Source organism: Pinus tabuliformis, chromosome 1_1 (assembly GCF_031772625.1).
Source record: "Pinus tabuliformis cultivar Carrire ecotype Pingquan chromosome 1_1, CPIR1, whole genome shotgun sequence".
Lineage (NCBI taxonomy): Eukaryota > Viridiplantae > Streptophyta > Pinopsida > Pinales > Pinaceae > Pinus > Pinus tabuliformis.
Window position 1 is genome coordinate 866,421,418 of NC_142297.1, and position 26,350 is coordinate 866,447,767.

The 26,350-nt window shown below is 36.9% G+C and overlaps 1 protein-coding gene across 1 annotated transcript; it reads left to right on the forward strand.

The window, feature by feature from the left end:
• The first annotated feature begins 8,031 nt into the window (after window positions 1–8,031).
• On the forward strand, window positions 8,032–8,916 carry LOC149217028 (uncharacterized). The gene has a single exon (XM_089390115.1). It carries the CDS (start codon window positions 8,032–8,034, stop codon window positions 8,914–8,916), a length of 885 nt encoding a protein of 294 aa, XP_089246241.1.
• The last annotated feature ends 17,434 nt before the right edge of the window (window positions 8,917–26,350 follow it).

Below are 26,350 nucleotides of genomic sequence, written 5' to 3' on the forward strand. Positions count from 1 at the left end.
TGTTCAGATATGTAGAAATCATGTCGCCTTTTTCACACTTGATTTTCTAAAGCTTGTCCTTCAGCGCTAATTTCCTTTGGTCGTTGTTGTTCTGATATAGGTCCTTCAATGTCTTCCACATTGAGAACGAATTCTTCTTTCCATGGAGACTCGAGACAATATGGTCTCAAACTCCCTCCAAAAGAATCCTCCTCACTTTCACCACACACTTCTTCCATTCCGCCAATTCTTGGGCATTAGCTGTTGCTCACTTGGGGATCTCTTGATCAATGAAATCCTTCAAACCATTGTCTTCTAATACCGCTTCCATGCGATCCTTCCATGCTATGTAATTTGAGCTGCCATTCAGGGCATACTTGAGTCTCAAGCCATTGAACGCCATTGGTGAACTTTGAGATGTGATAAGAAATCGATTTTGTACCTACAATCAAGAACTTAAAACTTCAAATTTTTCCCTTCTCACTATGTTTTTCACAGCTCTGATCATCTTTGCTCCGATACCATGTAGAAATTCTCACTGTAGATTAATCTGATTATGCAATGTACTAAAGCAAAATACTTAATCTACTTCTACTATCAAACTTGCGGAAGCTTAATCGATTTGAGCAAGATCAAACATAACACATATAACAGAGAAGAAGAATCAATCACACATGAAACACAGAAGAATACTCTGGGGAAAGCCTCAGCTAAAAACCCCGCTATCTGTATTATCATACAAGTGGAAATATCTCAGGATTACACAAAACTTTAGCTCTCACAGCTATCCAGCTCTCAGTACAATCCCTCACTAGTGCTCATAGGCAAAAAAGGCTTCTCACAAACCTTCTCCTCTACCCTCCAAGCCTCCTATTTTGTTGCGTTGTTCTTACACATTGTAAAACTACGCAATCCTCAAAGAATGAATTCCTTCTGCATGCAAGAGATTTTCTCATAGGATATTCTTGCAACGAATAGTACATTGTCCCTGCCTTTAATCTCAACTGGATCTTTGTCTGGACTGACATGCATGAGTTATTTATGAGAGAATATTCAGTTATCTGGAGAACACTAGTTGCATGCATGCATGCATTAACTGATTGAACTCACAATTAGTTCCACAAACTATTTGGACCTAATCTAACTAGACTTAACTCAGTTAACTAAGCTAACTAATTACAACTCAAATAAAACTTATCCTTATCTCCTTAATTAAGGTATAACTTCCTCAATCGAAGGGATAACTGTTGCATGACTTCACAAAGACTTCATGTTTGAATTTCTTCAACTAATTAACTCAAGATGAATTAATTAGTTATTTTTCAAACAACTAGTGAGACTAAATTTGAATTTTAATTCATGGACAAATTAAAATTGGAATATATCCTGAAATGCTATCTATAGCAATGTTATTTTTAGCATTTCTATTTTTTTCATTTCTTGTTGCTATTTTCAATAGTAAGTCCCCAGAGAAATATATAGGACTTAACATTTGTATAACAACAAATTTAGCAAGAAGAAAGAGAACAATATGACTATATAGAAACACTTTAGAAAACATAGTAATTAAAGTTATATAGGGAAGTAAAAATGAATTACAGTTTTTGTATAAAGGATTTGAGAAAATAATGATATGTAAGATAGTAATATAGCCTCATAAATTCAATAAGTAAACATTCCATGTATATATTTCATTAATTTTTTTTAGAGAAATCTCTCTATTAATAGGGTAGGTCAACATGGCCACTTTAAGTTACAAATTAACAACAACTTTGGGTTGAAAAGGACCCATAAAGTATTGCAATGATAGGCTCACATGCCTGTAACTTGAAGGAAATCTTCCAAGAAGGAAGAGAAATGTTAAAGATCTACAATGAAAATAAAGTTCAAAAAACAAATGACTAGGAACCATGAATGAAATCTCTCGAAGAAATAATCATGAACACTTACAGTATTTCAGTTCAAGGTTTGGAATCCACCGACCTAGAATGATGAATTTGAAATCTCCATAAGCATTGGGAACCCCATAGTATCACTCCGAAGGGAAAGTTACAAAATTTGTTTCCATACACCTTAATACCTAAGACAAAATAAGGTATACAATTATTATTCACGTGTTATAATATAAATAAATTAAATACATATCAATTATAAGGACTACTAAAAAAACAAGATTTAATACCCTAGAGATTTTCGTATTAGTGCAATCTACAGAAGCCTATGTACATAAAGAGGAAATTATATTAGGGTTTGATATAAATTGTTAAACTTGGCAACGTACATAATATTAAAAAGAATAATGGTCAATAAACAAAGGAAAGTGTGTGTGTGTATAAGTCATATTTATAATAAAAATATTAAGAACCTTTATTACATATGGAGGATTATTATAGTTTGTATGGTACATGTAATAACTAAGGGTTATAATTGAGAAAAAATCCGAAATGTCGGTAGAGAAAATAAGTATAACACAAAATTGTACTTAAGGGTTGGGGTTTTAATTCAAAACCCTATATAAATCCTTCAATTAAAAGAACAAAAAGAAAAGAGAAAATGTGAAAGCATTTACAACACATACTTAATAATTGAATGTACAATATTCAACTATGGTAGGGGTTTTAATTCAAAACCCTATATAAATCCTTCAATTAAAAAATAAAAAGAAAAGAGAAAATGTGAAAGCATTTACAACACAAAATATACTTAATAATTGAATGTACAATATTCAACTATGGTAATATATATTGAGTTCGAATATATGACATACAGAGAGAATGCTATCTCTAACATAATTTATACAATGCCAAAAAAACCCAATTTTGTAGAGAACTTAAGGAATTTGAGAACATCTACAGTTGAATTGATTGTTAAGGTTTATAGTTTTAGAACCTAGACCACAATAACAATATGAAGAAAGAACGATAATAAAATCAACTATTAACCAAATTAAAATATCAATATGTTTTAAGAAAAATAGATATTAGGACAAACAAAATATTAATGAAAAAGTAAACCTTGCAAGGAAAATAGTTAGAGAAACAATTTCTTAAGAAACATCAAGTTGTAAAAAGGTAAGAACCTCTTATTACCATACAATTATTACTGAGAATGCTAAGATACCCTACAGAGCCAATATAACCAATGGGGTTTGCTAAAAGATCAAACCCTAAGCAGTAAATAGAAATATTCCTATTAAATTTGCATTAAGGAGAAAAATGAAAAATGTAGACAAGGGTAAATACATATATACTATTGAAATCACAATAATCCTGGCAAACCAAAGAAGAATTAGCTCATACCATAAAAACACCTTCTAAGAAATTTAAATTACATCATGTTTAGGCCGGCATCAAAGGATAGTTAATCTAAATATGTATTCTTGCTCAGACTAAATTACAATAAATAATCAGGAGTGTCGCAGAGCGGAAGCACTATGCTCTGAACCCAATGATTGTGAAAACGAATGAATTTCGGGTCTGAATACCATTTAAACTACGGACAAGAAACCCTAACTCACTGTAACCATGGATTTTTAGGTTTTCAACCGTCATCGTTGATATTATCAAAAGGATAGGTCAACATAATTTCCATCTCCTATTATAATACATCCACGAAAGAAGAAACATATTTCATAACATAGAAAGTTCTAGAAATCCTCGGTAAACATTATACCACATTGCGCATGCAAGTGAGGACTTAACCTCTATTAATAAATGTGAATCAACGTAATACCATGGCACAAGGGTGTAACATATAATACCAAACATTGGAGTATATTGATGGTATAATGTACGAAAAGTATAGAATTTGGTGTCAGGTGTAACCTCTTTTAAAAAGGAAGCAGATATAAGTGAAGTATCAATTAAACCATCGTAAATCACACTTTAATATAGATATAAGTGAAGTATCAATTAAACCATCGTAAATCACACTTTAATATAAAAAAAAGGAAACGTGTATAGCCTAAATATGGACCAAGATACTTTAATATAAAGAAAAGGAAATGTGTATAGCCTAAATATGGACCAAGAAAAGGAAATGTGTATAGCCTAAATATGGACCAAGAAAAGGAAACGTGTATAGCCTAAATATGGACCAAGATACTTTAATATAAAGAAAAGGAAATGTGTATAGCCTAAATATGGACCAAGAAAAGGAAATGTGTATAGCCTAAATATGGACCAAGAAAGACATATAGAAATTGGTTGTTTTCATTACAATATTCTCAAAGTAAATCACACTTTAATATAAAGAAAAGGAAATGTGATCACACTTTAATATAAAGAAAAGGAAATGTGTATAGCCTAAATATGGACCAAGAAAGACATATAGAAATTGGTTGTTTTCATTACAATATTCTCAAAGTAAATCACACTTTAATATAAAGAAAAGGAAATGTGTATAGCCTAAATATGGACCAAGAAAGACATATAGAAATTGGTTGTTTTCATTACAATATTCTCAAAGTGTAAATCGCACTTTAATATAAAGAAAAGGAAATGTGTATAGCCTAAATATGGACCAAGAAAGACATATAGAAATTGGTTGTTTTCATTACAATATTCTCAAAGTTTAAACCATCGTAAATCACACTTTAATATAAAGAAAAGGAAACGTGTATAGCCTAAATATGGACCAAGAAAGACATATACTTAAACCATCGTAAATCACACTTTAATATAAAGAAAAGGAAATGTGTATAGCCTAAATATGGACCAAGAAAGACATATAGAAATTGGTTGTTTTCATTACAATATTCTCAAAGTTTAAACCATCGTAAATCACACTTTAATATAAAGAAAAGGAAACATGTATAGCCTAAATATGGACCAAGAAAGACATATACTTAAACCATCGTAAATCACACTTTAATATAAAGAAAAGGAAATGTGTATAGCCTAAATATGGACCAAGAAAGACATATAGAAATTGGTTGTTTTCATTACAATATTCTCAAAGTTTAATGAGAAAAGTAACTACAAAAGAATCTACAACACCTTACAAAACAAAGAATCTACAACACTTTTAAGACCAAAAAATAAAGAAGCAACCTTACAATATTCTCAAAGTTTAATGAGACCAAAAAACAAAGAAGTAACCTTACAATATTCTCAAAGTTTAATGAGAAAAGTAACTACAAAAGAATCTACAACACCTTACAAAACAAAGAATCTACAACACCTTTTAAGACCAAAAAACAAAGAAGTAACCTCTTTAAAAAGGAAACAGATATAAGTGAAGTATCAATTAAACCATTGTAAATCACACTTTAATATAAAGAAATAAAACAAAGAATCTACAAAGACATCCACAAAGTACTTCTAAAAGTACCAAAAGAGCGCCTAGCTCCCTAATCATCAAACAGTCAATCACTGCATCAAGTAAAAATTGTCTTAGCCCCCACTAAGACGTTCACAAGATTAATAATACAATAAAGGAATTAAAATTTCCAATAACTGCTTATTGATCACTAAGCTCATTTTCTGTTAAATGTGCATAACATATTTTACACAACTATATATAGAATTTTTAACATAACATATAGCTGATTAATTAATTTCTTTAGCTATGAGAACAACAATATGCTAAAGAATTCCCAACCCATGGAAACTGGTTTCCACAACCAAATCGAGTCATTTTCACATCCAGACAGTTTCTTTGATAGAGACCTTACCAGGTCTAACATGGGATTCCACTGGTCAACCAGCTCAAGAATTCCAATGACCACATAAACTCTTTTCCCTTATTGAGATAATTTATCTCTAGGGAGAGGAAATCCGGGCAGACAAGTACCATCAACCCCTCTGGGCAGGTAACTGCCATCAACCCAAATCTGGGCAGACAAGTACCATCAACCCCTCTGGGTAGGTAACTGCCATCAACCCAAGGCATTCTAGCCTTTCACAACTATCTGCAACTGTCTGGCATGTTAAATTTCTCTTTTATCACTCTTTCCCAAAGTAATCTACATAATGAACCATATACTCATTATCATTAACAAAACAAACATGCATGTATACCATGCATCTACACTTAACCCTCAACATGGGTCCACAACATCTAGATTGATAGGAAACACAACTGACATACATGTTGTATGCATTCTGATTTCCAAATAACACAATCATGCATATCATATAACCTTATTCTTTCTCATTTATGATTGCAATTCTCATTGCAACATTTTACGTGACGAGTTTTCTTGTTGCCATTAAGCTACCCCTACTTAATCCCATCAGCAACGTTAGTTATACATATGCATCATTTAACAAGTATTCACTTCCCAAATCTTTTTAGTTTGCGGCACAATACTATCATGCATAAAAGTATATGCAATATTCATTACTGTATAGATGTCAGCAATAGTTGAGCTAACAATCTAAATATTTCCAATTTCCCACAATGTATTGCCATCAACAGACCGATACAAGAAGTAACTACCACAATCACTTGTTTGCGAATTGTGATAAGCTTAAATCAAATTCAATTCACGCACATAAGTGCTATTAGTTAGTCAAACAACACTAACCAATCACAACTACCAATCATCTTAATGAAACCATGGCAAAACTTAATCAAAATTAGTTATGACAATCAAGTCTCGCTACTTGACTCATTGCATATTTTCAATATCTAAAGGGGTTCTTCTAATGTTCTTTTAAAACAATTTGTCATCCTATTCAAGGATGTTCCCCATAATTTATATTCATGCATTGGCTCATTAAGTTTGTTCATTGTAACTTCAATCTTGTTTAATAAATGCATCATTGTTATTGCCATATTTGCAAAGCAAAAGTTGGTAGTTGATTGTCACTTTCCTCAATGAGTGTTCAATATTGTTCTTAAGTGCAACAAAAGTTTCATTGTCTTTTATCCTCATCAGGAATCCAATGTCATGAACATAGTTATGTAGCAACTTTATTACTTACTACTCAAAGCAGTTTAAACACGAATCACACTTATCATACCAAAAGTAGTGTACTACATAAATCAATATGTGAATGGTTAAACTCATACCTGAGTTAATGCCCACTGACGGTGTACCTCAATTTCCTTTCTGCTTACCAATTCCCAAAGGCGCCAGTACTGCAACCTTTAGCTCTGATATCCATCTTTATGCATAAAAATCAAGATACAAAAACAAGGTTAACTTACCCTTTATGCATCAAAATCAAGAAGTCAACACAACTCATCTAACAAGACAATCTTTTCAAGAGATTATATTTTTCAAGAAAGTTAACATGATCACTTTCTCTATGTACACACAAAATCATATTTCCAAAATCACAATAGCTACCCTTATGTGCATGCAACATGTGTTTTTTCCTAACACAATTACTTTTACTTCAATGCACATAGTCTTTTCATGAAACAAGTATGGATTCTTGATATGATATGAACACTATTCATATGTGTCTTTTAAGGCAAGAATCTCTATCTTTGTTTTTCAGGAAATCTCTTATAAAGTTATTAATTTCATGCATGAAGAATGCTCTCTTTTTCTAAAAAGACACTATATTTGTGTATATAAAACATACGTTTTTCTTCAAGAAAGTTAGAATGATTATCGATGTGCCAAGAAGCACATCATATAGCAATTTCTATCATGCATGCAATGCATAAATTTTCCACAAGAAACTTCGAAATTAACTAGTATCCCAATGCAATAAAGCATATATCCCTTTCAATAAAATCCAACTTAACTTCTATTTCTTTTATATGCATTTTTTTTTTCCATAAATGCAATATTAACTTCTATTTCTTTAATATGCATTCTCTTTTCCAAAAATGCAATAGCTATTGTTTGAATATGTATTCTCCTTACCCAAAATAGCTATTTCCCACGGAAAATTTATATATATCTATATATATATCTATATATATATATCTATATATCTATATATATATATATATATATATATATATATATATATATATATATATATATATATATATATATATATATATATATATATATATTCCGCTTCACCTCGATCTAGACTGTTCAGCTGGTGTATATTGAGGAATAAAGTCCCCACAGGTGACCAGCTCATGAAACGGGGCCTACACGGACCAAACTGGTGCGTATTGTGTAAAGCAGACTCGGAAACCATTGTCCATTTATTCTTACAGTGTCGGGCAACTAGAACCGTTTGGTGCAATATAAAGACACACATAAACTATGTTGGCGAATGGACAGGACCGGATGTGATAAAGGCATGGACGGATTGGAGTAAGAATAACTGTGGGACGAAATTGATAAACCTGCCCATCATTGTAAACTGGGCAATCTGGAAATCTCGAAACAACATCATATTTGAAAACAAGCCCATACATTGGCCCTTGTTGGAGGCAAACATTATTGCTGCGCTAACAGAACTGCCTGATCCTCCACCTAAACGTGCTCGCCTTCCTGGACCGCCTCCCCCCATTGATTCCAACATGCCTTGGGCATTTTTCGATGGCGCTGCCAACACACACAGCTGTGGTGGAGGATTCATCCTCCACATAAACGAAAATCATCATTTCAGGATCAAAGCCGGTTTAGGAGCAGGGACTAACAACTTCGCCGAGCTCATCACCCTCCGCCACCTTCTCCATTTCGCCCTGAGACACCATTGCGCTAATATCAACATTTATGGGGACTCACAGCTCATCATTAGTTGGATAAATGGCACTGCAATTTGTCACATGCACTCACTCAGCACTATCTTACATGATGCACTTGATCTCAAATCTGCATTTAACCATATATCCATCTCTCACATCTACAGGGAGCATAATAGGAGTGCCGACAAGCTTTCCAAGGAGGCAGCGTTGATGGACAGAGGCACATGGGAAATCAAGGAAACCATCAATCAGCAGGAGCAGACTTTTTACCATCGGCCTTACATAGATCCAGAGTACCCAACTCTGGATCAGCGTGCAGCAACATAGCTGATATTTATATTTAGTCTACAGCACTACAGACATAGACTGAAATTTTTGTAATTATTTTGAAATTTTTGATGACAAGAACATACTGATAGTACACTGACAGCATACCCTGCGTGGTAGTGCAATACAAGAAGGAACTGAAATATCATGTAAAAACTGACTCTCATGTAAAACTGATCATCAATGAAATATTACTGATTTTTCCAGAGGAAAAAAAAAAATATATATATATATATATATATATAAACATTTACAGATTCATAATTATTAATACATAGTTGCGCTTGACAAGATTAATGGTTTTGTGACATGCCTACTTGGTTGATCAAGACTTGTAAATATGCATCACACGGTTGGCAGATCTACAGTTCATATCTCTACATACCCTTTGCATAATGGTTCGAATTTAAAGCCTGTGTAACGGTAGGTCCAATGTCTGTACCTACCACCCATTTGGGTTGACACGTAGTCCTCTATCATTTAAACGCATCAGGTGTATGCAATTAGTAGTACATGGATTTTTATGTTGTTTCAATACATATGGATTTGGGCAGCTATTTACATTGTTTGAGCATTTACTTACCTATCCCACCCCGGATACGTGGCGTGGGCAGCACCCAGCTGCCACCTCAGGATCCTTTGTGCATTGATGGCTATGAGACAGACAGATGATCCGATGGTTGCCATGGTTGCTCGCCGACTTACTCTATCCTTGGCGTGGCATTGGAGTCTCATTCCTTTGCGGAAAGCTCTGGAACCTGCTTTGCCCTCTGCCTGGGCAGAGAGCTTGACCTTCATTGTGCCAGGGATTGGATGCAGTGAACCTGCGCCCGAGGCTTCAACCTACTCCTACCACTAGGATTCATTGCTGGGTAATTACCACCCAGTTCTTTTCCCTGCACTAACTATTCGTTGATTCCCAGTTATGGTTTTGTGGATATGCTTATCTTGTACAGGTTAGATGTTTACAAGTTTTAATCATGGTGTATGGCTTGCACATAGGTACCCTTGCTCCGGCTATCTGGGTTGCAGGTGGCCTTGGACGGAGAGATGGGTTGTTAGTCATTCTGTTTCCTCGGGTATGAAGAAATTTCATTTGCTAAAGATTATAGAAATTGATTATGTTTCTTGGTCTACAGGCCACCACACCTAAATGTAGTTACAGCTCGCGTGAGCACATTATTTAGGTGTCGCTGTTTTGGGTCCTGATGATTCTATTCTATTTTTTTTATTAATGGGTATGAGGCTTCGTTCCTCGAGGTTGCTCCTCTAAGCCCCCTTGGATATACATGTTATTTATTTGCTGGACTTATAATGGGCTGTCTGAGTTTCACCCATAACCCTGGGCAGATTCTCCATTTTCGTAGCCTAGTCTTTTATAATGTACTATACATATATGCACTCTGTTTATTTGTCTTCCAGACTTGCATCTGAACATGGACATTTGATTGGAATTCTTAATACGTGCTATGGCTTCCATAAATGGTTTATCGCTCAGATTCTTGATTCGAACTGGTTGTTAGAAATGTTTCTTCTCCCTAAGTTTATGGCGCTGAACAACAATTTTATATATGACTATAGATTCTGTTTCTAGTTTAACGTTTCAATTATATATATACATATTCAATTTCTGGTTTAACGTCTCATATATATATATATATATATATATATATATATATATATATATATATATATATATATATATATATATATATATATATATATATATATATGTATGCATATTTAATTTTTGGTTTAATGTTTCCACCTGACAAATTGTTCTCACAGTTGAGTTAGATCATGGTCGTGTTTCAGTTTATTTCTACCAGATGTATTTACAGTCTTTATTCACCTAGAACTTGGCTTCAAGGAGGTTTTTAAAGGTTAAACTCGGCCCTTGCCATGCCTGTAGCCCCACCCTGTATCAGTGCAGCCAGGACCAAACACCGTCCCATGGGTCCAACCTGGGCCAACGTTTCCTAGGGTGGTGTATAGGATGCAACCCACTGAACTGGTAAACCTCCCGTGCCTGATGTCAGGGGTTTCCCCAGGTGTGGAAATCTGTTATTTACTGTCGTCCTTCTTACACAGGGTGTTTATTGGTTTCACTCCCCATCCACGAATTTATACTATCAGAGTACACGGATTTTCAATCCGATCAAACACACAAGACTCAAACGTTCAGGCTATCGAACCAAGGGAGTCCCTCAAAAGGAACCAATCGGTCATTTTTTTTATTTTTTTTTGAAAACACTGGGCGCTTAGCCTCATTCGGCTCATGGCAAGGGTTTTATAACATTCTACAAACTCCATTATTTCTGCTAAGTGTTACACTAAACCTTGCTTGAGCTTGTATGCTGAGGGTGTTAAACAGAAAAGCTATAACAGTTCTTCCTCCCTGCTCTACAGTCATCCTACATTTAGGAACAGTCTGACTATAGTTGATGACTATGTTTGTTTTTTAGCACCCATAGCATTACCTACCTTCGTGAAGGTTCTAGGATTCACTGCCACTGTTTTTTTTTTTAAATAACAATTAAGTAACAACAGGGAAATACTTCCTATATATAAAGAAGAGAACAATTAATAGTCAACAGGGAAATACATCCTATGTATGTTTGTATTCTCAGTCAACACATCTTTGGTGATAACGGCAAGTTCTGGTTTTTCCTAACAGTAGTTGTTAATTCTATCCAGTACGTTTACCTTTATCCAATATTCTTGCAGGATTGCTTACAAATGTTTACTCACTTACCTGCACTGGTGTAACTTACGAATACTCTAGAAGCTGGGCCTCCACTGCTCTCCTGCTTCCAATATGCCACCCAACCTTGAGATTCGTCCTCCAGGACCAGAATCTCCCCCCTAGCTCTCTCGCCGGGCCACTACCCTCAGCAAGTCACTGCACCTTCGTGCTGGGCTATCTGGTCATCACCAGACTTAGCCTCTTTTTGCGTGTGTTTCTTTCCCTCTGCCTGTCCTTACAGCGCAGAACCCCCCTCCTGCCTCCTTTCCTCCGGAAAAAACCTTTCCTTAGGAAAACAGTTAGGGTATTTTGGGACACACAGCAACCACCTCCTTGGTAGTTGCCAGCTTTTCAAGAAACATTTTCTTAAAAAAAAAAAAACACAGGAAATATTATTAAATCCAAACTGATAGTAACAGTCAATTCAGTTTACCATTTACCATAGTAAAATAAAATATTTACATTTATCTTGGGGCATCACATCTTCCCCCCCTGAAATTAGACATCGTCCCGATGTCTTTCGGCCATGAACAGCCCTGGATAAGCCTTTTTCATTAGCTCCTCATCTTCCCAAGTGGCCTCATCAGGTCCAAAGTGCTGCCACTGCACTTTAACTTGGGTAATAGCTCGCTTCCGCAGCATTACTTCTCTCCGGTTGAGGATGTTCAGCGGTTTGACCAAGACCTCTCCTTCCGGTTCGACCTGCAGCATGCAACATCCCAAGTCAATTTTATTTTAAAAGGGAAAAATTGGGATTAATTAATCGGTGACCACTTCTCACCTGTATATCCTGCCATTTGATTATATGTTTGGGATCATAAACGTATTTCTTTAACAAGGAAACATGAAAAACGTTGTGGACCCGTATGTGACTGGGCAGAGCGAGCTGGTAAGCAACCAGCCCAACTCTTGCTAAGACCTGAAAGGGTCCACAAAATCGGGGTGCCAACTTGGCACACCCACTCCACTGTAACGTGCTCCTCTTTGCTCGAATTCTCACATATACATGATCACCGACTTGATACTCCTTAAACTTCCTTTTCTGGTCCGCAAAACTTTTCTGTCTATCCTGGGCTGCCTTTAAATTGACTCTCACTTCCTTAACCATTTCCTCCATTTCCTTAAGCATGTCGGGTCCCAACATTAATCGGTCTTCTGGCCCACCCCAGCTTGCGGGTGTGCGACACTTCCGCCCATACAATACTTCAAATGGGCTCATCTGTAAGGATGTATGGTAGCCATTATTATATGCAAACTCAACCAGGTGCAGATAATCCTCCCACTTGGTTGGTTGTTGCATAACATATGCCCGCAACATGTCTTCTACCACTTGGTTCACCCGTTCTGTTTGCCCGTCAGTTTGAGGGTGATAAGCTGTGCTAAAATTCAACTGAGTTCCTAATTCTCCGAACAGTGTTCTCCAAAAGGCCGAAGTAAATTTCACATCCCGGTTTGAGATTATTGTTTTAGGCAACCCATGCAGCTTAAATATATTCTGCATAAAGATATGGGCAATTTGTACAACTTTATAGGTTGATTGCACGGGTATAAAATGTGCCAATTTACTTAGTTTGTCCACCACCACCATGATGGAATCGTTATTTTTCCTTGTTTTGGGCAAACCCGTTATGAAGTCCATGGAGATGGTCTCCCATTTCCATTCTGGAATGGGTAACGGTTGCAGTAACCCCGCAGGGTGTTGATGCTCTGCCTTAATCTGGTGGCATTCCAAACAACGTGCCAGGTATTCAACTGCATCTATTTTCATACCTGGCCAATAGTACTCCCTCCATAGGGAGGTAATCATTTTCCGATATCTTGGGTGACCAGCACAGTGGCTTTTATGAAATTCATCCAGCAGTAGGTTTTTAATGCTATTTTGATTGTGTACATACAACCTTTTTTTTGTAACACAGCATTCCAGTATCATTTACTGAGTAACTTGACTGATTTCCTTGGCTGGTCAGCTGCTGTACTCTTTCAGTATAGTCTTGGAGCTTGACTATACATTATTCAACAGCCATGAAAGTTTCATATGACCTTTGACTATTGTAATGGCATACTATAGAATAATGTATTTGGTGACCTCTAAGCTTCCCTGTTCTATTGCTTGCTTGATGGGATCTAAAATGAAGCTAGAAGAGCTCACTAACCAGCATTAAAAAGTGAAGAAGTGGAACACCACCCTCACCTAAATAGTGAGGAGGTGGCATAAGAGACCAAAACACCTCTTGATAAATGAAGGGACATGATTGGAATGGGTGATACAAAAGGGTAACAGTGCCCATTCCCGATATTTCCTCTCTCTCACATATCGAGAAAATGATGAGTTGAAGAGCTTAGTTAGGGTTTGGTACTTGTGGAGATAGAAGAAGAGAGCATAAGGGTGCAATACATACTTGGATATTGGGAGTTTTCAACCATAGCTAGCTCATATTATACGTATTTCTAATGCATTTCCATGGAACTAATAACCTACTATTTGTGACCTGGGTGATCTTCTGTGTGGATATTTGTTATAACCATTGAGTTATTTGATCAAGTAGGAAACAGAACAGGGAAGCTTAGAGGTCACCAAAGACATTATTCTACAGTACGCCATTACAATAGTCAAAGGTCATATGAAACTTTCATGGCTATTGAATAATGTATAGTCCAGCTCCAAGACTATACTGACAGAGTTACTTGAGGTGAAGATGTGTTATGTGGGTGACTGTCTAGTTTGGGCCAAATCCATCTCAACATATTTCAAAGCATGACATACATATATTACAAATGAGCTCCATGAGGAAGGAAATGAGTTATCAATTTGATGAGACTTTGTCCCATTATTAGTTTTTTCTTATATAGCCATTGTCTCATATATAACTTGTCTTTTGTAATAAATGGAATGTAATGAAGTCCAAGGGACACATGTGGAATGTGAAATGCCACATATGGAATGTAATAAATCATGTATAGAATATTAACACTGATAGAAGTTGAAGAGTCATGAGGAAGCTCAAAGGTCATTGTCATCATTAGTTATAAATAGCTCCTCATAACTCAACCTAAGTCTTGGATTCTTGGAGTCCTGCCTCGGCTTCTCTTGTACTTCATTGGAGATAGGGCATTCTTTGGAGAAGCAAGTTGTGGTTTCATGTTCCACTATTGGATATAGTGTTTCATCTATGTAACAGTGTAGTTGGGATATTTCATTCTTAATCAGAAGCTCAATGAGTCGAGACTTCTTCATACATGTAGCATAGTGTTAGGATATTCCGACACATAGGAAATAGTTAAGTATAACTTAGTCTAGTATAGAGTTAGGTAAAGTGTGTTTCTTTACTATGTACATTTTGTAACTTACAATCCGACGGTCACGATATGTAGTGACCTGACGGTTCATTCTCTCCTCGGTATTACCGACACTTGATCCGTGGCTTAACACCCGATTGGTCCATGATCTCTATTTAAAGAGCATGGAGGGTCATTTGTAGGTTAACAGTTCATGAGAGAAGCTTATGTAAAATTTCATTCTTTTATTAATAAATTGCCTGAAGTGGCCGCGTTGGCTCAGGCCGTGGACTGTTTCCCTCTTTGAGGGTTTTAACCACGTCAAAAATACTATTGTATTGATCTGTGATATGTTTGTGAGCGGTGTCCTTTGGTGTTCTGTCTGAGGAACTTACCCTGTAAATTCCTACATGGTATCAGAGCTATTTGAGGGCCACGTCCGTTGGTGATCCAAATCTGAAGCCGGTAGAATTGCATCCGACTGCCGTTTCCTAGATCTACTGTGTCTGACAAATTTCGAGCCGAGAGGACTGCTCGATTGTGTTGGGAGCATCTGTTCCAGTGAGGAACCCCTTTCATTTCACGCGAAAAGGTTTCCGGTAGCCCTAGCTACGTCATTTTTAAGATCTGGAGGTATATAGTGTTTATTTGCAGTTTACAGTTATTTTCTCTCTGTTTATTTCGGTTTCGGTTTATTTAGCTTTTTGTTTTTTTTATTACCAGATCTATACCTTTCATTTCTATGTATGCTCTTTGCCCCGTGACTCTGTTCGATCTGGGCAAATCAGAAACAAAAAGGAAGGATTTTTCTCATGCGTATGCTCTTTTCCGCTGCGCCTTAGTGTGATCTCGGAAAATTAGAAACATTGAGGAAAATATTTAGTTTCTGGCTAAAGCTAACTTCGAGCCGTAAGGTTCATTTTTTTTGTATGTCCGTGTTGGGTTTTGTGTTTTTTGTTTTGTAGGGAAAAAGAGCTTTCTCAAAGTAAGCACACAGCCCAAAGCTTCAGCGACTAAACCCCCCCCCCTCTCTCTCAAACTTTTAGTTTAGCTCACTTGGTCCAAAGCTAATTTATGAGAGTAGAGGTCTTGAGTTCAAGTCTCCTTTTTGTGGGGGCGGATTTTTCATTTCCGCACATTCCCGCACTTCGTCGGCATCTTCATCAAATTTTCTTCAAAAAGCCATAACTTCTTCATCCGGAAGTCGTTTTCAGAGCCGTTTTTTTTTAACCAGCCTAATTTTTCGAGATCTTTCCATTGGAACACTTAGTTTCAGCATCTATAGCTTTAGTTTCTGTTAAAATGGAAAGTCCATGCCAAGTTATTCTTGACAGCACCAACTACTTCCAATGGTGGTCCTACATTGTGGATTTACTTAGAAGTAAAGGTCTCTACAGAATAGCCTCAGGCCAAGAAACCAAACCGAAAGATGAAGATAAGGCAGCTAAATGGGAAAATAGGCAAGATCAAGCACGAGGGTTGATAGGGATGTCTATTTCTCCAGATCTTAGATTTCACATTGCAGAACTTGATACTCCTGAGGAAGCAATGAAACAAATCACTAAAGTTTTTGGAATTAAAAATGAACTTAAAGCCCATCAACTCGAAAATGAGTTGCTTACATTGGACCCCAATAATTTTTCTTGCATTGAAGATTTTTTGTCCAAGTTCAAGACCCTTAGACTTCTCTTGGAAGGTGTTAAGGTTAAGAAAGAAGATAGTAACCTTATATATTTCATTCTTACTAAGTTGGGACCAGCCTATTCTGTGTTTGTTTCCACCTTCCATTCTACAAGAGAAGCCTTCATTTCTCAAGGACAAGCCTACAAGTCCCCTTCCTTTGATTCCTTTTGTGATTCTTTAATAAGAGAACAAGAAAAACTCTTACACCTTGGTCTTCTTAATCTTGGAAACTCTTCTAAGAAAGCGTTAGCCGCCCAGCAGCAACCAAATTCAAAGAATCCTAAGAAGTTGTATCCTAAAAGGAATGGTCCTAAACCAAACAAGGGTCCTAAGCAATTTCAGCCTCAAAATGAAAAATCATTTCAACAAAATGATAAGACAAAGAAAAACAAAGGGAAGAAGACTGATAGACATTGCAACTTTTGTAATCAAGATGGCCACTTAGAATCCAAATGCTTTAAGAAGATGGAAGCCTTGGAAGCAGCAATGAAGAAGCATAACATCCATTTGGAGCACTCTTCAACTTCAACTTCATCTTCAGGAATAGCACTTTATGCATGTGGTTGTCAAGCATCTCGGTCTGGCTATGCACTAAATGTATCTTCTTCTTCTCATTCTTATGAGTGGCTCATTGATTCTGGAGCTTCTTATCACATGGCCAAAAACAAAGCCATGTTTTCTTCTTTAAATGATTGTAACACCAAAAATATATATGTTGGTGATGATAGATCTCTTAGTGTTGTAGGGACTGGAACTGTTCATATAGACAATGGTCAATTTAATGATGTATTATGTGTTCCAACCTTATCCTACAACCTTCTATCTGTATATTAGATAACTCATTCAGGTGAAGGTAAAATCGTTGAATTTTCACCTCACGATGTTGTAATTAAGGACCTAAGAGATCCTAGACAGATTTTAGCTACTGGCATTGCTGATGATTCTACAAGGTTGTATAAGTTTCACAACTTTGGGTCATCGAATCTTCCCTCGGTATTTGTTGCTCATAACGATGAAGTGAGCAAACTTTGGCATGAGCGATTTGGTTACTTAAACTATCGCTCCCTTCAGAATCTATGTAAAGAAAATATGGTGACAGGTCTTCCAATGGTATCTTGCAGAGATGGTGTTTGTTTCGGATGTGTACTCGGAAAACATCATCGGGATAGTTTTGAAAAACGTGCCTCTTGGCACGCCTCAGCCCCTTTACAGCTTGTGCATAGTGATTTATGTGGTCCACTTCCAGTTGTTTCATTCTCTGGCTACAAGTATTTCTTAAATTTCATTGATGATTTCTCCAGACGCACTTGGGTATACTTCTTAAAACTCAAGAGTGAAGTATTTAACATGTTCTTGGCCTTTAAGGCCTTTGTTGAAAAACAATCTGGACATCAAATTCTTAAGCTAAGATCTGATAATGGCGGAGAATATGTTAACAACAAATTCATCAACTTTTGCACTGAGAATGGAATTCAAATGCAACATACTGTTCCATATACTCCACAACAAAATGGTGTAGTTGAAAGGAAGAATCGCACCTTAAATGAAATGGCTAATTGTATGCTTCAATCTAAAGGACTTGGTCTTAATTTTTGGGCAGAAGCAATTAACTGTGCAAATTACATAATAAATTTCACTCCTACTAAGGTTTTAAAGAATATCACTCCAGAAGAAGCATGGAGCTCAATTAAACCAGATGTAAGTCACTTTCGTGTTTTTGGAAGTGAAGCATGGGCCCATATTCCAGATGAGAAACATAAAGCTTTAGAACCTAAGAGCGAAAAATGTATTTTTGTTGGATATTCTGAAGATGTCAAAGGATATAGACTTATTCCACTTAAGTCCAAAAAAGTTATCATTAGAAGAGATGTAAAGTTTGCTGAAAATATATCGGCCTACGAGCCTAGTTCGGCGGATGTGCCACCTCTCTCTATCTCTTCTACTTTTGAAAATATTTCTTCTTCAGATGATGAAAGCGAGGATGACAATCCTCCCCCACCTTCTCAGGATCCTCCTTCAGCTCCTCAACTTCCAAAATGGGTCCGTGCTACTCGAGATGCAGCAGGTGATCTTGCTGGTGATCCTACAGATCAGCGACGTACACATTCTCAGTTCGATAGAGCCTCTTCTTTACTGGCTCAAGCTTCAGTGAATTATGATCCTGACACCTTTGCAGAAGCTTTAGGCCATCCAGATTGGGAAGCAGCTATGAATGAAGAATATCATTCATTATTGGCAAATGATACATGGGATCTTGTTCCTCTACCAAATAGACGAAAACTTGTTAGATGCAAATGGGTTTACAGAACCAAGTATGGACCAGATGGGAAAGTTGATAAACATAAAGCTCATCTTGTTGCTAAGGGTTTTTCACAAGTTGGAGGCATTCACTACACTGAAACCTTCTCCCCTGTTGCCAAAATGAACTCTATCCGCCTTGTTCTTTCCCTTGCTGCCTCTTTCAAATGGGAAGTCCATCAGATGGACGTTAAATCTGCCTTCTTGCATGGGGACTTGCATGAAGAAATCTATATGGAACAACCTATTGGCTTTATACAAACAAACTCTAGCCTTGTATGTCGGCTTAAGAAATCCCTTTATGGTCTTAAGCAAGCTCCTCGAGCTTGGTATTCCAAAATGGATAACTTTCTTTTAGAAAATGGCTTTTCTAGGTGTCATTCTGACAATACTGTCTACACCAAGAAAGTGGGCAAGTCTCTTATCATTCTAGTTCTTTATGTTGATGATCTTATCCTGACTGGTAGTGATCCCAACCTTATAAACCATGTGAAGTCTAGCCTTAAAAGGAAGTTTGAAATGACAGACTTAGGACACTCACATTATTTTCTTGGTCTTCAAGTCTTGCAATCCAAGGAAGGTATTTCCCTTTCCCAGTCTAAGTATGCCTGTGATATTCTACGCCATTTTCACATGGAAGACTGTAAGCTAGCCCCTTCTCCCTTTCAGTCTGGAGTCAAACTTTCAGTCACTTGTACTTCTCCTGAATTTGATGCTACCTTATACCATCAACTTGTAGGAAAACTTTTGTATCTAACCCATACTCATCCTGACCTTTCCTTTGTCGTTGGCCTTGTTGCTTGGTTTATGGAAAACCCACATGAAAGTCATTGGAAAGCAACTAAAAGAATACTTCGTTATGTTCGAGGTACAATTCAATTTGGGATTCATTACAGTGCCGAAGCAACTCCTCTATTGGTTGGTTTCACTGATTCCGATTGGGCTGGTGACCTTGATGATCAGAAGTCTACTGCAGGTTATGTGTTCACTCTTGGTTCAGGACCTATTACATGGGCTTGCAAGAAACAAGGTGCCATTCCTCTTTCTTCAACAGAAGTAGAGTATCGTGGTGCTGTAGAAGCCAGTAAGGAAGCCTTGTGGGTTCGTCAGATCGTGTCAGAGTTTGGATTTCAGCAGCAACATCCGACTACACTTTGGCGTGATAATCAAAGTGCCATTCAACTATGCAAAGATCCAGTCCAACATCAGCACAGCAAACACATTGAACTGCACATGCACTTCATCAGAAAGCTCATTCACGACCATGTTCTTGAAGTGCAATATTGTTCAACAGATGATCAAGTTACAGACATCTTTACAAAGGCTCTCACAGAGGCGAAGTTTACTAAACTTCGATTTATGGTTGGGGTTCAGGAAGTTGTCACTAAGGGGGGATAGGCTCTACTGCCTCCTTCCTTCTCCTATTGTTTCATAATTGTAAATCCTTCAATCCTATCCCAAGTTGTTCTTAAGGGGGGATGTTAGGATATTCCGACACATAGGAAATAGTTAAGTATAACTTGGTCTAGTATAGAGTTAGGTAAAGTGTGTTTCTTTACTATATACATTTTGTAACTTACAATCCGACGGTCACGATATGTAGTGATTCGACGGTTCATTCTCTCCTCGGTATTACCGACACTTGATCCGTGGCTTAACACCCGATTGGTCCATGATCTCTATTTAAAGAGCATGGAGGGTCATTTGTAGGTTAACTGTTCATGAGAGAAGCTTATGTAAAATTTCATTCTTTTATTAATAAATTGCATGAAGTGGCCACATTGGCTCAGGCTGTGGATGGTTTCCCTCTTTGAGGGTTTTAACCACATCAAAAATATTGGTGTATTGATCTGTGATCTGTTTGTGAGCGGTGTCCTTTGGTGTTTTGTCTGAGGAACTTACCCTGTAAATTCCTACACATAGATATAGTAGGACTATTCTTGTTATGTTTATGGTATATGTTGCTTTAATCACATACTAAGTTAATGAACTAATTCGTTGCTTATCTATGGTTATTATTGAATGAGTGTTGTTATGATTTAATTATTGTTGTTTATTATGTGGACTAATCTGTAGGTGATCAATAATTATTTCTCTTCCTTCCCTAGTCCCCCTTTAGGATAGTACTATTACTTTTATAACTAGTGGCTCATTTCCCTTACTAGTTGTGGAAGTTTCCCTCATGAACCTTACATTGGGTGTCTCACAAATCTTACATACTTTCTGCCCCAAAAAGGTGTTCCATTCTCTTGTGTGTAATCACAATCAAGACATATCTTTGAAACCTTTCCAATCTATGGTCGACCATATGACCGGATGAGACTCCTACACCAAATGGTGTGAGGTCTAATTTGTACTTCACATTAAGGGGATCCCCTTATAATGTTGGTGGCATCAAGCACCATCAACACATAAATTGCACCAAACATAGCCCTTTCTCATGAAAGACAATCAAAATATTTAAACAATCAGACAAACGTATAATTCACAACTTATTAGACAATGGAAATCACAATATATAACAGTTTATCTAAGCACATCAAGAATCAATACATGACTATGAATATATCTCTACTCTTTAAAAACATATCAACAAACACAAATACCTCAAAGCCCCTCGTAACCATGAAGACAATCACATACATCATTCCATCATAGACAAATAGGAATATCACATTCCTCCTTTAGCAATGCATAATAGGTTAGTTGAAGCATATTAAGAAACCATTCATGTTCATTTAAATAACTTTGTAAACCATTAGGATAATAGAAACACATAGATCCATAACTATTAATGAGATCACCCACAAACATTGTTACAATAGTGAGTTTCCCAAACTTATAAATATATGAAGATGACTAAAACTTATGAAATCACAGATTAATCCTAAGTGATTTTAGAGTCATGGACATACCAAATATCCTGCAAATGACTAAGAAATTTTCATCCACATAGCTCAAGGAACTCATAATCACCATAGATATATAAATTATCTAGTCAACAATGATTAGATAGTGAGCCATTCATTCCATCATAAATGACACAAAAATAATCATTATTCATAAGCACAATAAGGCATAACATAGCCTATAGTCTAACATGCATAACTAAGAATACTTATATAAATAGCTTGTAATGGTTGGCAACTGAAGGAAGGACTTCTAGTCTCCACACAATGACAAGCCATCTACACTGCAACCTTACTTGCAGTTCACCACCCTGAGATGGATACGGGGTCTGAGGAAATTCTTACATAGGGAAAGTGTTCACATCAATGGGTTGAACACGATTTCAAGAGATGGAATCCATTGTTCCATTGCTTCATCATCTTAACATCCAGCACTTAGTAGTACATTCACTTGTGCAATTTCCTGATCTCCTAGAAGATGATTTCTTTGCTTCTTATTACTTCAAGTGTTCCTATTGAAGTCATCCCATGCTTCTATGCTAGAGCCTAGAAACCATTGTGCAGTCGATTATAAGCAACAATAGTACTAATCAATTATTCTCCAAGATAAATATAGTTTTGATGATGGAGTATCAACTGAACTCTATCTATCTTAGCAATAATCTTGTATTTTCTTTCTAAATGTTGTAGAGCATCCAGATACTTTATAACCCACTCTTGAATGTGATCAACCACTTTATTTGCTACTTTCAAGATTTTTACCACTTCTTGCGCTTTCTTTTGAATGCCAATGAGAGGAGCCACTTGTTATAGAAGTATTATCTCATCATATAACCATGCCATGATGTCCTCCATTGGCCCTAGTTCCTCCTGCATGGTTGATTTTAATTCTACGGTGTTGAAACTTGGTGAAGATAACCATTGATTCTCTGCCGCAAGTTGTTCCACTTGTTGCTTCACTGCAACTAGTTCTCTCCCTAATCGACATTATCATTCAACAAGTATTCATAGTTGTCTTGTGTCGTTGTAGAAAAAGCAACATTTTTCGTCATGATTTCTCTGGGATTCATCCTGGTGTTGGAATTTGTCACCTTCTCTATACAAATCGAGACTAGATTTTGAGGATCATTCGGGAAGTATCTATGCCTTTGTTGCATGATCCTCTTCTTGAGTTGATCAAACATGACACTGCACACATCCATGAATTTGTCTATAGGTGGGGAAGTGATTTCCATTTCTTCGAATGGAAGATGACCACCTGTGAGGGGAGGGTGTTCTGTAGAGCATGGTTCATCATCCATGGGTTGGATGGTATCCACTTCCTCCAACTCTTCCTCTTCTATCTCTTGAGTCAATTGTTCTTCTTCCAGTTTATGTGTTGTGTCTTCCTCCTGGGACTGCTTTTATTGTTCCTCTTCTATTCTTCTCGTTTCTTCTTCTTCTTCGTGTTTCTTCTCAAGAAACTCATCTTGCTTCCTCTCCTCCTCTTCTTCTGCTTCTCTCCTCTCCCATTCTAATTAAATATATCATAGGTTCAAATGATCAACTTTCCATTTCCTGCTGCTTTCTCCTATCGAATCATACCTGATTCTCTTCCTAGGATTTACACTTTTTTCTTGAGGGGTTATCTATTTTTCCTCTTGCGCCTGCATGTACTAAGCTGGTGGATCTTAGGGTGAATTGGTCTCCATCCTTGGATGTGCCTTTCTGACTGCATTTTACCAGTTCCTCACCTTCTCATATTATGTTGTAGATATTAATGAATAACCCCATTTGAAACCAATCCTTTCACTATGCTACTTGCACACTCTCTTAGGACCATATCCATGAAAGTCCTTAGTTACGAAGTGGAAGCAATTTAGCTCTTATATTATTTTCGCTATCGCTTTGTGGCTCTTTAACTCATATAATTCGATCCTCAAAGGCAAGGAGGGCCAAGGGGATTTTTTCCTTCTGTGAAGAACTCCTGACAATCCCTTGTCGAACTAATTTTCTACTTCCCGCATGAACACCTTATTGGTCACATATTGTGGCATGAGAGGAGGGGATATCTCACAACCAAAACATCTAATGTATATACCCTCGGTAGTTGCAAACCAATCTGTGATATCCCATAGTGACCCCTTCACCTGATCATTCATGCAAGGAGGATCGATCTCGAATATCTTATGGAATATAACTGCAAATAAGATCTCATCCAATATGTCATGTGTGCCTCTAAAGCTTGATTTTGATAACTCTTTGTATTGGAAGTAAAATGGAAACTTGTCATGAAGGGGTCCAGTTCCAGTACAATGTTGGGAAAACATATTACGCACAGATTCCATCTAAAAGAAATGCATACATGTAGAATTATGGGGCTTGGTTAACCCTCAAAGATGCTTTCGCCTACCCCACATGACACTACAACTCAAATGAAAATATATCTTCCCAATTGAAAACTTTACCACAGGTTACCACCATATTGAGCATATATATTCATTTTTCCTCAAACACCTCAGCGTTCTTGTTCCCATGCAACCAACAACACATAGCTATCATATCTTTATATACATATATGAGAATCTTAGTCGGATAAACTATGGATGGACGATGGCGAAACTTAGTAGTCTCTTGACACAATGATTTGATTATGTCGCTTGTGTCAAGGTCAGATCATCTAGTGTAAAATTCATTGTTTGCGTATTTAGTGGGCTTGAGCATCTCGTAGTAGGTCTACAAGTCTTCTCCATAATATGTGGTGAGCTGACTACCACTTTCACTATGAAGCATAAGATGAGAGTCAACCATGTGTATGATAATCCACTCAATCACCTCTGCACAAGGGATGATTGAGAATCTACATGTGATCATGTGCATTCTATACTTTTAAATATTGATGTATGATTGCATGTCTTCCAAGTTCTCATAAAATCTCTTCTTTATGAATGTGTCCTTTATGTCGACCCATGTGAACTCAGTAGACTTATCAATGAAGCATTGTGTGTTTGCAAAAATCGGAATGGTTAGCTTTGTTACTTCAACTTCTTCCTCAGTGCTTGCTTCTAAAGTTTCTTTGGAGGCCACTTTACGTGTAGAAGGATGCATGGCTCCAACAGATGATGAAAGGGTGACGATACTTATATCTCAAACACTTGTTTTTGGTAGCACACTCATTATGACAAGATTAGCTTATGCAACAATATCTTAGTAAATCACGTTCAAAGAACCATTAAATGTAACAGAGCATATAAATCTATCAACAAAAACATATACTCACTTACATGTGTAAGAAAATAGGCATGCAGAATAGGAGGGCGCACTTTCAAATCACAAAGGGGGGTCAAGGATAATTCAAGGCTTTGCAGTACACTCATGTGCTCAAGTAAGAGAATAAATCCATTATGGGCAAATTGACACATTCTAATGGGACGAAGGATTGAGGTTTCAGGCCTTTAGGCCTTCATAGTGCACTGAAGCGCTCAAAGAGACAAAGAGGGTGCACTAAAACATACTGAAGGAATAGAGGAACATATCTTCGGGCATTCATGGTGCACTCATGCACTCAAGGGAATGGAGGGGGCACTTGCACATGCTGAAGGGATGAAGGAACACCATTCAAGGCTTCAGGGTGTGCTCACGCACTCAGGGAGGGAGCAATTCTTCGTGATTGAGTACGCTCGAGAGGAAAACTTGTTTATTCTGGGTGTAGTTTTAAGAGTTGATCAAGTTTTAAGCTCCAGGAGTGCACTTTGCCTAAGAAAAGCTCAAAATTTAATAGAAAAATTTTGTGATAGGAATAAGAAGAAGAACAATCTACAAGATTTTATGGATGCTGTCGTAATCATGGTCAAAATGTCAAAGGTCAAGGAACATGCAAAGTTTTAGAATGCGACAACAAATTAATGCTTGCAGAAAGAATATTGAACATAAATCCTAGTAAATAAACTGAAAAACCAAGAAATGCCAACAAGAAAAGCAAGATCGATAGTGAAATGATGAAAGGAAATGAATAGATTCAACATGCAAAACTTAATTGTAATGTTACTTGATGAAGAGTTTCTTGATTCACAGTTGTGTGCTCAACCCAAATGAGAATGATTATGCAAATTAATGATTAACTGGATTGATTTAAATGAGTTAACATGATAAATTGTTTCATGTATGATCGCCACTTGTCGACAAGTGGAAGGATTAGTTAAGGGAAGTTAAGTGGGCTCCTATTTTCTAGGAATGTGCCCACATGAAACCAAGAGGCACATGCATACATACAACAAGAGTGCATGTCTTCAACATGAAGGAGTGCACTCAATGGGGGGCACACTTGATCAACATGAAGGAGTGTGCTCAAGGAGGGTGCACTTCTTCAGCCCGAAGGAGTGCACTCAACACAAGCGCATGCCTTCATCAACTTGGAGTGCACTTTTGCCTTTAAGGGTGATTTTCTTGCTTTTTCTTTCTTTTCTATGCTTTTAAGTGCTTTTCAAATGCGTGCATGGTGAAAAGGCTAGTTTCTAAGTCAAGATAATTCATGAGCTCACCT

Bases quoted from the DNA above. Each gene is read 5' to 3' on its own strand.
- LOC149217028 (XM_089390115.1), top strand. From the start codon at position 8,032: ATGAAACGGGGCCTACACGGACCAAACTGGTGCGTATTGTGTAAAGCA.